The sequence below is a fragment of the Hyaena hyaena genome, unplaced genomic scaffold, assembly GCF_003009895.1.
Source record: "Hyaena hyaena isolate Hyena2069 unplaced genomic scaffold, ASM300989v1 scaffold_808, whole genome shotgun sequence".
Taxonomy (NCBI): Eukaryota; Metazoa; Chordata; class Mammalia; order Carnivora; family Hyaenidae; genus Hyaena; species Hyaena hyaena.
In genome coordinates this window covers 885,780-901,039 of record NW_024081437.1, presented here as the reverse complement: position 1 = coordinate 901,039, position 15,260 = coordinate 885,780, and the positions used below count along the sequence as shown (strand labels likewise).

At 61.0% G+C, this 15,260-nt stretch overlaps 1 protein-coding gene across 1 annotated transcript in view; it reads right to left on the bottom strand.

Moving 5' to 3' along the window:
* Positions 1 to 14,074: 14,074 nt before the first annotated feature.
* The window catches only part of TKTL1 (transketolase like 1), a 27,460-nt gene continuing 26,274 nt past the window's right edge, over positions 14,075 to 15,260 (bottom strand). Inside the window, exon 13 of the mRNA XM_039219230.1 lies at positions 14,075 to 14,967. Within this exon, the coding sequence (XP_039075161.1) occupies positions 14,795 to 14,967 (173 nt within the window). The 3' untranslated portion in view covers positions 14,075 to 14,794. The remainder of the gene's footprint in view (positions 14,968 to 15,260) is intronic.

The following is a 15,260-nucleotide window of genomic DNA, read 5'->3' as shown; positions in this document are numbered from 1 at the left end:
GGCGCTACATCCCGAATGCTCTGGAAACGGGCTGCTCTGCCACCCTGGGCCGGACCCGGTGGTGAGTCCCTCGGGACACCGGGCACTCGAGGCAGGTGGCACGCAGGTGAATAAAGTCAGGCCCCACCACTTCTGCTGGGCGTGCTGGCCAGGGTCCCCACAGAAGGACAGCCCCAGAGCTGAGACTCATGGGCTGAGCAGGAGTCCCTGTCCCTCCATGGATGCCACATCCTTCCCGGCAGCTGTGACAGACGCAGGGAAGCAAGGGCGAAAGATGCCAGCCTGGGGATGGGGAACTAGCCCCTGAGGCCCCGGGGAGAGGGGGGCGGGGGGGGGGGAAGGTCTGTGCACGGAGGCTGCAGGGCAGGAGGCCCTGCCCAGGCAGGGAGCAGAAGGGGGCGCCATCCCTGCAGAGGGCTCTGCGGCAGGACGGACACCTGGCACCGGGACTCCGTCCTGCGAGCGGCCCGCAGGCTGGGACACGGTGTGCCCGGAGAATCCCCGAGGGACACCCCGGGTGCTAGGTGCGAGGAGGAGGCAGGGAGGGGCAAGGCCGGGCCCCCAGCGGGCTCGCCCCCAGGCGGGGGAGGCCTGCTCGCCTGCCCGGAGCCGGGGAGGGGGCGGCCCGGCCCCACCGCGCCCCACGCCTGAGCCCCGCCTGCCAGGCGGGGCGCCGGGAGCAGAGGAGCGGTCCCGGCCACACACCGACCCCAGGCTGGCCCCGTCCCATCTACCAGGTGTAGGGACGGGACCGCTGGTCCCCATACTGGGGAGCAGCACGCGGCCTGCCCACCGGCCGGCAGGTCCTGTCCCCTCTGGGTCCAGGCAGCACAGGGCAGGGGGAAGCTGAGCAGCCCCGCCCCCCAGCCAGCCTCCGGCCTTGCCCCCCGCCACGCCTCTGCACCTGACCCTGCCTGTTGCCTGCCTGCCGCGCTCCCCCGCCTCCCCCCGGGCCCCAAAGAGGCTGGAAGGGGTCTGGGACGAGGAAAGGGGAGCACCGGGCTCCTCAAAGTGGGTGGCGCCGCCACCCGCCCGAGACAGCGAGGGAGTCCCAGCACATCAACAAGGGCAACCTTACTCCGGGGACCCTCGGGGTTCCTGTGGAGGCCCCCAGCACGAGGGCCCCTCCCGAGTGCAGGCGGGCCCCCCGGGGGTGCGGTCCCCTCCTCCGGGGCAGGGCCATCCAGGGGAGGGCCGTACCCAGCTGGGGCCTCTGTGCAGTGCTGTGCGGCTCAGAGGTCGGGCTGGCTTCCGCCACCTCTATCGCTCCCCGCGGGGGTCCCCTGTCTCTCCGCAGGTCTCCAGGAGCCCAGCCAGGCCGCGGCCTGCAGGGGAGGGCGGAGCAAAGCACGGAGCCGTGCGTGGGGACGGGGGTTGCCCTTGAGCCGGCACAGCGGCTGAGGGCAGGCCGGGCGCAGACGTCCTCGGGCAGAGAGGCCGAGGCGCAGGGATGGGCACCGCAGGTGAGCGGGCACAGGACCTGGGGCGGGGGTGCGCCCACCCACAGAGCTGGCCAGCAGGGGGAGCCCCTGTGTGGCCCGGTGAGGGGAAAGGGAAGACTCCCTGCCCCTCCCCTCCTCAGCCGCCCGGGGAGGGAGGCCTCCCAGGGAAGGGCGCCTGGGAAGCCGGGCCCTCCGGGCTGGTCCTCCTGCCAGGGCTGAGGGGCGAGAAAGCGGCTCGGCTCAGGCACACGCCAGGGGGACGGGGACGCCGCCGGTCAGGGGGCCCCGGCGTGCGGGGCCGCACTGGGCCTGCGTGTCTCCGCGGGGCCGGCTGCAGGACCGAGCCGCCCGACTCGCTGGCTGGGGGATGTCCCCAGGAGCCACGACCACGGTCCCCGAGGTCAGGCCCAGCAAGCAAGGCCCGGGTGTCTGCTGCTGCTCCTGGGAGACAGCGCTGCTGCCCCAAGTCCCTCGGTCGGTCCCCAGGTTCAAACAGCACAGGGCGGCCCCCGACGGGGCCAGGAGCTGCAGCGAGGGCCCGGGCACCGTGCGGCAGCCACAGTCTACAGGAAAGGCCCCGCCCACGGAGCCGGCGGGACACGCCAAGGACTCCAGAGCCTGTCAGAGAGTGTCAGAGCGTGTCAGAGCGTGTCGTGGCGAAGTCATCTCCGAGTCCCAGCCAGGAAGGCGGGGGAGGGGTGGGCATCTCCCCAGGGAAATGAGATGCTACGGGCCTCCTGTGGCCACAGTGGGGGCTCCTTCCTGGAGTGGCAGCTGCACCCCCTCCCCCACCGCGATCCGGGGCCTGCCACCAGCTGAGCCACCAGAGTCCAGCAGGGGGCTGCCAGCCTACGCAACGCCAGACCGGGGGCGGGCAACGGTGTGAGGAGGCAGGTCCCCCCTGCCTGCCTCACAGGGCGGCTGCCCCCCGCCCCGGGCGGGGTCCTGTGCCAGGACCGCCGCCAGGGCTGCACACTGCCCTGCAAAGGGCAGAAAGCGCGCCGTGGACATCGGGGCCCGCCGGGAACGCGGGCCCATGTTCTTTCTGTCTCTGGCTTTCTGTGTGTTTTGTCCGCAACCCTTTAACGACGGAAGAGCCAGTCTCTGCCCTTAACGAGCGCGGGCCCTGCGTGCCTCGCTCCCCGGGCCGGAACGGGCCACCCCCCTTTAGACAAAGGGCGTGTGTGTTCCCGAGGGGCCCTGTGGGACCACGTTCAGGAGGCAGGACGCTCGTCGTGCGTGTCGTCCCCTGCGGCACTGCTCCGGGTGGACCCGTGTGACCTAGAACACAGCAGAGGAGGGAACAGCGGCACAGACATGAAGTTACAAAGGCCGAGGCTTCTCTCTCGGGGCCCGTGTCTTGTCTCTCTCTCCCCCTCTGCTCCCTCGCTCTCTGGACCTTTCTGTCACCGGCTCTCCTCTGGCACATCCCTGGCTCTGGGAGGCCGTGCCCTGTGCTGCCCTCTGGAGGGGCCCCACGGGGGAGGCGCTGAGGCCCCCGCCACGGCCACGTGAGCCAGCCTGGACCAGGGCCCGCCCCCAGGCAGACCGGGTGGCCGCGGCCCCGGCTGAGGCCTGGACTGCGGCCCGGGAGTCACCTTGAGCCAGAGCCCCCCACCGCCCTCGAGGAGCCTGCCCTCAGACGGCGTGGAGGTCAGATCGCAGGGCTTAGCTGTGGGAGGGGTAGTCGCCGTGCAGCCGTGGGTAACGAAGACACCGCAGTACGTGCAGAAAGCCTCTCTGAGCAAGTCCGGAGCAGAGAAACCCCGGAACCCGTTAGGAAATGCCTGGAAAGTCCGATGACACAAAAGCTAAACGCGTCTGCCTGACCTGACACAACCCAAAACCACAGAGTCAAGAGACAAGTGACAGCGCGGGGAAAGAAAGAGCAGCGAGACGTGACTCAGGGCTCGGAGCGCTAACGCATGGAGAGCCTGAAGCAGTTGCCGGGAGAAGCGCCAGGCCCGGCAGGTCCAGGGGGAGGCGGCGAACACGCACCACCGAACACTTCCCCATCCGACCCCACGGCCAACACAAGCTCGTGTGCCACGTGGCAGAGTTGCTCCTCGTGGGGACACACGGCGGCCAGTGACGGGCACTGCATTTCACCCACCACCCGGGGACGAGCAGCACGGAGCCAAACAAACAGCGACCACCAAAAAGACGGGCCCTGGTGGGTGGGTGGCGGTGGTGGTGCGGGCGCGGAGCAGCTCTGGGCCGCGTCCCCGGGGGCCTGGGACAGCATCGCCCGGGGCCAGGGGGGGGGGGTCGACTTGCTGACGAGAGGCAGCGGCTTCCCACCGGCTAGAGGGCCGACCGCACCCACAGACCAGAGGCCCGGCAGGGCCCATCCCGGGCAGACGACCGCCTTTCCGGTCTGCGCGCTGCCTCCAAATGCACGTTCTCGGTCTCAGGGCCCAGGGTCCTTCCCCATCCCCGAGCTCAGGGTGCGGCTCTGGCCTCTGCCTCATCAGACCTTTCTTTGCATCCCCACGGCGGGGGGGGGACGGGGGGGGCGACGGAGTCTGATCTCCGCCCCTCTCTCCTACTCGGCCAGACTCAGCCACCGCGTCTGGCAACTGCCAAGCGCCTGTACAAACCCGACACCTTCCTCCCCACCCCCCCCAGGGCTGTGGACGGTGCCCTCCGGCCCAACCCGGGCAGGAAAGGGTGACCGCCCCTCCTCGGGAAGTCCCCGATCCTCGAGGGCTAGCACCCTCCTGGCGTTTCCCAGGCCAGTGGGGACCCTGCCAAGGGGCCACGCCCACGTCGGGCTGGGGGCAAGCACACACCCAGGAGTGAGTCTCAGGCCTCCGGAGAGTGAGTCCCACAGACAGGTCCCAGACCCGCGGTGGCGGGTTTCGTGGAGTCCCAGGTTCTCAGGCCCCACCTCAGATCTGCAAGATCAGAGACTGTGGGGCGGGGTCCAGTGACCCGAGGTTGAACAAGCCCTCCAGGTGTTCCCACGCAGCCCTGCAGCGTGAGAACCGCCAGAACGGATGGCTCCTGATCGCACCCACTTGTAGGGAAGCCGCGAGCTTTCTCTGCGGGGCTCCCCTTGATTGTGACCTCCCCAGGTGACGGGCAGGGACAACCACGGGTGGTCCTGGAGAACAGGCTGACTTGCGCAGGACTCTCTGGGGGGCGGGGGGGCGGCGCACCTGTCAAGCGACATGGGAAAGACTTTACCTTCCTGCCGTCCTCACCTGCAGGAGCCTGGACAGCTCCCCTGGCCAACACCACATTCGCGGGTACTGGCACCAGCTCTGCCCACTTTTTCCCGGGTACTAGGCCTGTGTGTGTGTGGAGGTCGGGATCTATGCTTTACAAGGACTGTTCCAGACACACTCCGGGCGGCTGGAACGCACAGTGGGCCGGGCAAGCAGAGGGGGGCGGGGGAGGGCCGCGATCTGCCCCCGGGAGGCTGGATGCGCCCCGGTCCGCACAGCAAGGCCGCTCTCCGAGACCAGGGCTGGGAGGGGCTGGCGACGCAGTGCCAGTGGGCGACAGGCCCGACGGAGCCCCCCGCGGCCTCCCGGAGCCTGGACTCGATGGAGGCTTCTCGTCGGCCTCCCCCCAGAGGAACGCATGGGTCCTCAGGCCTCGGGGGACGGGGACGCTGGCAGGGCCCAGGACCCGGAGAGGCGCAGGGCAGAGCCCCGGGATGCAGGGCGGTGTCCCGAAGCCGGGGCGTCGTCCAGGCACAGCCCGCGCGCCCCGACCGCCCCCGCCTCCGTCCCCGCCTCCGTCCCCGCCTCCTAACGTCCCTCAGCGCGCCCACAGGAAGCCCCGCCCCACGCGCCGCGGGGCACCGCCCACCTCCCCACCCCTTCCGGCTAGCTCCGCCAATGACCAGGCTCGGCTCGGGATGGGACCCGCTCCCAGGCCGCCGGCGGAAGCCGGGTCCCGCGGCCTGACGGACTGGTTCCCTGCCCAATCAAGACAAGCCGGCCGCCTGCCCGCCCCTCTAGTCTCCGCTCCCGCGCGCTCCTTTCCGGCGTCGGGCCCGGAGGACTGCGTGACGCCTGGACGTCCCCGCCGGGAGAGCACGACGTCTGCGTGCAGGGCCGCGCGAGTCGTCCTGTGTGGCGCCCCCCAGCCCTGCTTGTGTGCTCTCGGCCGGAGTTTGGGTCTTGAAGTAGTGGAACTCACGGAAGTTGCATACAAAGGCCGGGGCGCCCCCCGCAGATACCGGGGATCGGCGGGGCGCACATCCAGTGCCGTCACACACCCGGATGTGGCCTTGCTGCCGTCCGAGGGCTGCCCCGGGTGTGTTGCACCCGCGTGTGCGCCCGCGCGTGGCTCTGCGGTTTCCCCACGCGTGTTAGACACAGGCGACGCCCGGGGCATCCGCGCCCAGTTGGTTCCCTCACAAGGCCCCTCCTGTTAACCGTTCGCAACCACAGCCTCCTCCCATCGCCTCCTTGCCCACCCGCGGCCACCAGGATTGTCTGCCCGGCTGCGAGGTGGTCATTTGAACACTTAGGAAGATGGAACCAGGCCGTGTGCAGTCCGTCTCAGTGACCCGCGGTGGGCTTTTTGGGGGTTACCCTCGTGACGCCCCTGAGATCCGTCCACTGTTGCGCGTATCCGTAGGCAGTTCTTCCCTCGTGTTGCTGGCTACGCCCCTTGATGTGGGTCGCCCAGTTGCTTCAAGCATTCCCCCGCTGCACGTAGGACTGGCCGCTCGTCCCCAGTCCTAGGCTGCCGCAGAGACACCTGCTGCGGACAGTCACGTACAGGTGTTCGTGTGATCCTAAACTCCCGTTGCTTTGGCATCAATGCCCAGGAGTGCAATTGCTGGGTCCTGTGGACATGGACGTTTAGCTTTAAGTATTTCCTTTTATTTGAAAATGGGCATTTATTTTAGGAATCTCTATACCCAACGGGGGCTCCAACCCAGCACCCCGAGATCAAGAGTAGCAACTCTTCCGACCGAGCCAGCCCGCCGCCCCTGGATGTTCATCTTTAAGAGAAACTGCCAAATTGCCGTCCGCCGCCGCGGTATCATTTTCCGTGAACACCCTGCAGGGTTTTGGAGCACATCATTGAACGTTTTAGCAAAGCAGCGTTAGGTTAAGCAAGATTGTTGACAATTTCGTTTCTCTCTTCTACTATAGTTTTCTAATGCAATCACCAACATAGTTATTCACACAGTTTTAAAAATCATATATCCCGGGGCGTGGGGGGGGGGGGGACAGGGAAAAAATAAAAATGAAAAGCACACATCCTACACATTTGTTGATTGTCTTTTATTTACTTAGCAATATGTCTTGGAAAACCTTCCATGTCACTAAACAAATGTCTAGCTCATTTCTCTTCGGGCTGCCTGGTATTTGATAGAATACGTACCCTGCCATTTACATAACCAATCCCCACCTGGGTGATACTTTTACCGTTTCTCTTCTCTCTGCAATTGGTATTAGCACCGCCACTACCCACTTTGAACCGAGTCCGTCTCCCTCTAGGATAATTACCTCTAAGTGGAACGGCCCGGGCAAGACGCATGGGCGTTTAAAACGTCAACAGAGGGGCGCCTGGGTGGCTCAGTGGGTTAAGCGTCCGACCTCGGCTCAGGGCATGAGCTCAGGGTTCGTGGGTTTGTGGGTTCGAGCCCCGCGTCAGGCTCTGTGCTGACTGCCGGCTCAGAGCCCGGAGCCTGTTTCAGACTCTGTGTCTCCCTCTCTCTCTGACCCTCCCCTGCTCAGGCTGTCTCTCTCTCAGAAATAAATAAAGCATTAAAAAATTAAAAAAAAAATAACCTAAAACGTCAATACGTTCAAAGTGCTCGCCTAACCAAAAGACCCCACTCTGATACACTAGGGCTGTTAGTTCTTTGTTACATATGTTGCAAATACTTTCTGCCCGTATGTCTTTTGTCTTGAAGGACAAGGCTTGCTGGCTTGGGCAGTCAAGAAGTTATATATACTTTTTCAAGTTTTTATTTTTTTTATCTTTATTGATTTTCTTTTACTTTTTTAGCGTTCATTTATTTTTGAGAGACAGAGAGGGACAGAAGGAGCAGGGGAGGGGCAGAGAGAGAGGGAGATACAGAGTCTGAAGCAGGCTCCAGGCTCAGAGCTGTCAGCACAGAGCCCAGGACTGGGCTCGAACCCATGAGTGAGATGACTTGAGCCGTAGTCGGACGCTTCACTCACTGAGCCTCCCAGGCGCCCCAATTTTTTTTTAATTTTTTTTTAATGTTTTATTTATTTCGAGGAGAGAGAGAGAGACAGCGTGAGCAGGGGAGGGTCAGAGAGAGAGGGAGTCACAGGCCGAAACAGGCTCCAGGCTATGAGCTGGCAGTCAGCACAGAGCCCGACGCGGGGCCGGAACCCACGAACCGGGAGATCATGACCTAAGCGAAAGTCGGACGCTTAACCGACTAAGCCACCCAGGCGCCCCCAGGCGCCCCAATTTTTAATTATTCTTTAAGGTTCATTCATTTTTGACGGAGGAGAACGCGAGTGGGGGAGGGGCGAGGCGGAGAGAGAGAGACAGACACAGAGGCAGAGGATCCAAACCAGACTCTACACTGACAGCCCGGAGCCAGATGTGGGGCTAGAACTCACAAACCGTGAGATCAGGACCTGAACCAAAGCCGGACGCTTGCCCGAACGAGCCACCCAGGCGCCCTTGAAGTTTTTAGTTTTAAGTAATCTGTACACCCGCCTTGGGACTCCAACTTAAAACCCTGAGGTCAAGAATCGCATGGTCTACAGACTGAGCCAGCCCGGCGGCCCCAAGGTTAAGTGTTTATATAACCAAAGGTATTAAACTCTCAAGTGACGGTGTCTGGGGTGCATGTCCTGGGCACAAAGGCCTCCTCCCACTGGGGTGAGAGTAAAGGAGGCTCAGGGTGGACTTGATGAGCCTGTGGTGTTGCTCAGTCCTCAGTGACCCAGGCTGGAGACCCACCGAGCCAGCGGCTGTGGCCCTGGGTGGTGGTCACAGGGGGCAGTGCTGCCTCGGCTAGGGGTTAGGGGCGGTGCCACTCTGCCAGCCAGCCCCTGCCCTCCAGGGCTGCCCGTCCAGTTTGGGAGAAAGGCCAGCAAATACGTAATGAGCAGAGTCTGGGCACGCTGCTGAAGCGCACAGGTGGCACGCGGGTAAGCGAGACACATCCCCCGAGGAAGCAGAGCAAAGGCGAGGCGAGGAGCGAGCAGGGATGCGCCTGGGCCGTGGGAGCAGCTCCCGGCTTGGCGTTCCCGGGTGCCAGGAGCCATGGCTGTTGGAAGGCGGAGGGCAGAACTGAGACTCCACCTAAATCCGGTGTTGGTGAAGGGCGACCGCCAGGGGACAGAGGACAGAGGCAGGACGGGATATCAGGGGACGTGGGTGGAGGGAGCGGTCCTAGTAGCCTCCAAGCGGGGCTGCCTGCCCCCTGGCTGCCGGCTGCTGCCTGCTGCGGGGCCTCTGTGAACCCCTGGCTGAGAGAGGAAAGGCTCTCCCTGCATCGTGGTGGGACTGCTGGGCTCCCGACCGAGCGACCGAGCGACCGAGCAGGTCCAGCCTTCCTGGAAGGGTAGCTCACCCCCGGCCTCCGGCCCAGGACCCCCAGAGGCCCAGCTGGAGATGGGTCAGCAACCTGGAGCTGAAGACACCGCCCACCTTCGTGGCGAACCAGCAGGTGTGTCACAGACAGGACTGGCCGCCTGGACCTTCCCAGGGGGTAAGTCTCAGAGGCCAGATGACAGGATTTGCGGTAATGGCCTTGCGTGCCCGAGCCTGCAGTGGGCCTCGGCCCCTCCCATCCCGCAGCCCTAGGAGGCTGTGAGCGGCGCGACCCCCACTCACGGCTTCTCTGGCATCGCTCGCTAGCAGGTCGCTCACGGAGGGCGTGGATCATAGAGGGCGGGGCTCAAGCCTCACCCCCTTTCGTGGGGCTGTGCTCTACAGCGTGGCTCGCTCCCTCACTGGAGATTCCCGGGGGCCTGTGTGGCACAATCAGCATGTCCTGGACGCATGAGAGGTGAGTCCCGGTGACCATCCCCCAGGGGGGCCTCGGGCCCACACAACAACCCTTTGTTGAGAAAGGGAGACGCCTTGCCTTCTACCCTTGTGCTTAACTGGTTGGGGGGGGGGGTCCCGGTGACCATCCCCCAGGGGGGCCTCGGGCCCACACAAACCCTTTGTTGAGAAAGGGAGACGCCTTGTGCCTTCTACTCGTGCGTAAGGGGGGGGGGGGGGGGGGCGGGGACGGGGGGGGGGGAGACGACTTCAAACCCTAGCCTGGCACTACCCTTGATTTCTCATGAGATCAGAGAGCGGCGCTCAGGGACAGTTACGCGCTGTTTGCGTTATTGTGATCGAAAGCCACTTCAACTCCCCAGATCTTCAATGGCCTCTGAGATACAACAAAATAAAGACACAGAGGAAGGAATCAGAAAGATAAGAATAATTTTAAAAGCCCAGGCACGGGGCACCTGGCCGGTCAGTACTAGACCATGCAGCTCTCGTCTCTGGGTTGTGAGTTCCAGCCCCACGCTGGGCGCAAAGACGTTCCTTTTAAAAAAAAAACACAAAAAACAAAAAACAAGGCCCCAGGCCATTTTGAGAAAGAACTGCAGAAGTCGGGGCGCCTGGGTGGCTGGCCTCAGTGTCCGACTTTGCCTCGGGCCATGATCTCGGGGTTCCTGAGTCGAGCCCCACGTCGGGCTCTGTGCTGACAGCTCGGAGCCTGCAGCTGCTCCTGGCCCTGTGTCTTCCTCCCTTCCTGCTCCTCCCCTGCCGGTGCTCTGCCTCTCTCGGTCTCTCTGTCAGAAAGAAAAGTGAACTGTGGGAGTAAGAAAACATATTCTTGAAAGAAATCCTCGAACAGATGGATCAAACCACCACGGATGCCACCGAGGGAAGAATTAGTGACCTGGAAGAGGGCGCCTCAGAAGTCCCCTCCTGCCCCGTTTCCCCGCGTGGTGGACAGCGTGGCTCCCGCCTTCCCTGAGACGTTGCGGCAGCCCCGGCTCAGCGAGCCCGGCTCTGCCCCTTCAAGGCCCCTCACCCTGGCGTCTGGGCCTCTGCTGACACCAACCTCTTCCCCTCTGCCCCTCGCTGTAGGGACGGCAGCTGCCTCCTGTGCTGTTTCTTCAGCCCTCCGGCCCCGAGCAGCCAACTGCTGTGTTCGCTTGCGTCCGGTGAGAAGCGGGGTCTGTTTCTTTCCCCGGCCTCCCGCCCGGCTGCTGCGGAATGGGGCCCGGGCCGGTCTCCGAAGCCGCCGCCGCCGCCCTGTACTGTCACGGCAGCCTTGGCTCTACGGACCGCGGTGTGCGGATGCCCACGCGCGCAGAGAAGACAATGGCACCTTACGTTCCTTACCTCTCAGCTCCTGGCACAGTAGGACAAGCAGACCCCCCCCCCCCGCCCCCAGCCCTAAAAGTCCTCTTCCTTCCCTACCTGCAAGGCCCGCCGCGGTGAAAATCTAACAGCAGGGCCGCAGGCGGGTACGGAATCCCAAGGGCCACTGAACTCCCAGCCTCTCTGCGCTTCTCGTGGGAAAGGTGTGGCCGTGGCTGGAGGAGTGTGGCCCTGACACCCGGAACCGGGACTTGCGCTCGGCCTCAGTTGAAGCTGGGAATCGCGATGCCCGCAGTCCCTCTGAGTCCCGCGCCCCGTGGGAGCAGAGGCATTTCCTGAGGGTGACGGCAGGGTTCCCGTCTGCCCGCAGTTCCCCTTGTGAACCCCCTGCTTCCTACTTTGAGCGTCCTGTAACTCTGCTCTTTGTCGTCCCCACCAAACACAGAATGATTTGGCATCATTTCAGGATTCCTAAGTTCCAGGCCACTGCTTCCGCGATCCCGATCATGACTGGCACGGTAGCACCGGAAGGAGCTTGAAGGAACCTGGCTTATGTTTGGTGGCAAGGCCACAGCTGCGCAGGCTTGGCTGTGGGCGGGCTGCTCTGGGCCGGGAACCCGGCTCCCAGCCGCGCCTGCTTCAGGGTCGAGGGCCGAGGAACACTGTGTCCTATCACTTTCCCTCCGCTTTGGTAGTGCAGGAGGGCCTGTGCCGCACTTTTCTGCCACCACCCTACCTGCACCTCCAGCCACCTCGACCTTCCACCTTCCCCAAACTTCCCCTGCCCCTTCAGGGCCGTCACCCCCCCACCCCCACCCCCAGTGTCCCTTTCTCTCTAGGCATTCCCCTGTCCATTGCTGCTCAGGCCGCACTTAAGTGCAGTGCCCATCTCCTAATGATCCCTGGGGACCTGGGCAGTTGCCGACCCTTGTCAGCGTGAGGGTTCCAGCCTAGCACCCTAAGACGCTCGCCGCTACGGGCGTTGCCGGCCTGGCGCAGGCGACGCTGATTGGCTGGAGCGCAATGAGTGACGGGACAAAACCCAATAACGTGGCCCGGGCCAGATCCGCTGTGTTCAGCAGGGAAGGGGCGAAGGGCCGGCCTGCCGGGCGGGCAGGGTGGATGTGAGGCGGTGTCAAATGGTGGGTACCGAGAATCCCAGTGTGGCACAGGCGGTTTGGAAGTGGGTGTGAGCAGCCAGGGAAGCAGAGGAGGAGAGCGCTGGCGGGGTGGGGGGTGGGCAGGTGGGGCCTACTCGCTATGTAGCTATGTAGCCGAGACGGGGACAATGCCAGTGAGGCCCCGAAGGGACTGGGGAGTAGAAACGTGCCAGGAAGAGAGGCCCTCAATTGGGGAATTTCGATGGCACTTCCAAAATCCTGGCCTCAGCCCTATTAGATATTGCCACCATCATCAGCACAGTCATCCCCTTTTACAGATTAAACGAGGGAAAAAGGGTTATTGCCACCTCCCACCCCACAACATTCTGCCGTATTTCACCAACTACACCGTTTGACAATGTGCTCCCCCCATCACCTTGGCTTTGTAGTCAGGAGGTACAGCTGAGCGAACAGGGCCACTAGGCCCCTCCCTTCTTCCTGTGGTCGTGGCTCCTCTCGGCCCCCATTACAAAATCAGTCCTACCCGTTTTGCCTCACACCCGTGGGGGTCCTAACTGAGGCTGTTGGAACGGTACTTTGGTCATGGATCATCCTTGTTGCTTTATTGTTTTTTAATTATCTTATTTTTAAAATGTAGATTGGCTTTTTTTTACATTTAAGAAAGATTTTAATGTTTTATTTCTGAGAGAGGGTCAGAGAGAGAGATACAGAATCTGAAGCAGGCTCCAGGCTCAGCACAGAGCCTGACACGGGGCTCAAACCCACAAACCATGAGATCATGATCTGAGCCAAAGTCGGACGCTTAATCAACTGAGCCACCCGGGCGCCCTGTTGCCGCCTTATTTTTGACGTCCATCTCATTGGATGGATACAAGCAGGTGTGGTGCCCCCGTATGGCCACACATCCTGGCTGTATTCACAACTGCTTTCTGCAAGAGGATGCGGTGCTTTATAGAGGTCATGGCTTCTTTCACTCCTCACAAACGGTTTACACACACACACACACACACACGGGCGCACACACACTAAAATAGGTGAACGGAAATCACAGGACCCTGCAAACTCCACTCCCAGGTTTATACACACCCAAGAGAAGTGAAAATACACATCTGCAAACCTGAGTGGAAACGTCTGCAGGTTTACAAGAGACAAACCGCGGAAGCAACCCCAATGTCAACTGACGAACGGATAAAATGTGGTCTATACACAGGATGGAGTATGCGGGCATAAAAAGGAATGGAGTCTTGGCACATGCTGCCACATGGGTGAACCTCAAATGCGTTACACTGAACCAAAGCAGCCAGACCTCAAAAGGCCACATACCGTATTGACTGCAGTCCTAGGAAATGTCCCGAAGAGGCAAATCCACAGAAACCAAAAATACAGGAGTGGCTGCCAGGCGCTGGAAGGGGAATGGAGTGACTGCTAAGGCGGGGGCGGAGGTCAGGCTTTCTTTTTGGAGTGATGCAGAGGTCCTAAACCTGAGCAGGGTGACGGTCGCAAAACTCGGCGAGTATACTAAAACCCACCGAACTGTAGGGTCTAAAAGGGTGAACCGTATGGAGTGGGAGATGGTTAAGTAGATGGTTATTTGTATTTTCTAAACTTTCTACAGTGACCCTTTATCAACTTTTACCAAAAAATCCAGTTTGAGATTTTTAATATTTAGGTTTTTGTACCTTCTATCAACTGGCAACTGTTTTTACAAAAAAACACATTTTTGAAATCTCATGAAACAAATACAGCAATGGCCATGCTAATGTTACAGGCCAGGAAACCGGGTCAGTGATTTAAAAGGGTAGGAGGCGGCGGTGGCCCCCAGCAGGACTCCAAGTGCTAGGCCCGTTCTGGAGTCTGCCACACATTCTAGAACAGAGGCCCCTGACCAGCACTTAATGAGGGCACTGCAACTTGGAGCCACATCAGACACTTCCGGCCAACTTTAGTGCTCCAGTTTGGACCAATCTTTAAGTTATGTGGCTGTTCTCGTCCCTGTATACCAGCCACCTGATTCCCATGCTCCCAGCTGAAGGGCGGGCTCAGCTCTGGCCCTACAGCGCCCTCTAGAGGCACACCTCCCAGCCAATACCCTTGGGGGAGGGGGGAGGTTCTGGCGGTCGGGCGCCTGGCTCCCTCCCCTGGCTGAGGTAAAATTCTAATTAGGGAGTTTCTATCCAAGAGACACCACATAACAAAGCATAAATGGAATCAAGCAGCTGCTTTTTAAAATGCTTTATTAACATTAACCAGTATTTGCAGAAGAATACAGCTGAGCCATCAGGCTTGGCCTGGGCATTGGACAGATGAGACGTTTCTGAGACCGGACAAAGGACTGCAGTGTGGAGACCAGAACTAGTTGTGTCTTCTTTTCACAGAAATCATCCCTGCGAGTAGCACGGGACACCCTAGAGCTCTCGCTGCTGCTCCATGGCCCCTGCGCCCGGCCGTAGGGGGGAGATGGAGGCAAACACCCGAGAAAATTCCAGGGCAGCTGCAGTCACACTGGACCCAGGAAGCTGCAGGTAGGATGGCAGCATGCAAACTCTCGAACTGGGACAGTGGCATGGGGCAGGGTGCTATAGTGTCACAACACTGAGCGATTGCAAGGCATGGTTCAATCTGCCTGCCTGTCTTTACTTCCACACGCGTGTACAAAATTTACCCTAGCTGATCCTCAATCCGGTTACATGTGGTCTTGTCAGAAAACTTAGCATTAGGTGGTGGTTTCATCAGCTCTTCTGTTATTTCTAACCTTATAACAATAACACACTATAATGACTTATGAAAGGTGAGAGTTACACTCGTATTATAGCTTAAGAAGATAGTTAACTAGCTTTGCTTTTAAAAACAAGTACAACAGTATAGATTTAAGTGACAGTTTGTAAGAAAGTGTGAATGTGAGATGAGAAGCTAGTCTTCTAGTTCCGAAGTCGGCAGCTAGTTTAGTAACATACGTTTCACGGCCCCTACGATGTGTGTCGCGTCGACTCCAAACACATCGAGCAGCTCACTGGGCTTCCCACCCCGAGGTATTCCCCGCACTGCCAGCTGATGGACCGAGATGTCAGGATCCATGGAGACAGCTGCAGCGACGGTCTCCCCAATGCCACCTGGGGAAACAAGGGACATGAGGCTCTGTTCTGGAAGCAGCTAGTCAGCCTTAAAGCCCCCAAGTATAGGGGCCTTTGAATGTGCCGGTTCCTAGGGGAAAACATTCTTCAGTAGCCACTGATCCAGGTAAACAGTCACCCTCTGACTGGCCATGAGAGTCTCACTCAAAACTGGGCCTCCACCCGCTCCCAGCCCTATGAGAGCAGGAGCTCAACTGGGGCTCCATGGATGATGCAGGGCTGCGCAAGCTCAGATTTTTTTTTTTTTTAAATTTTTAATGTTTTATTTGCGA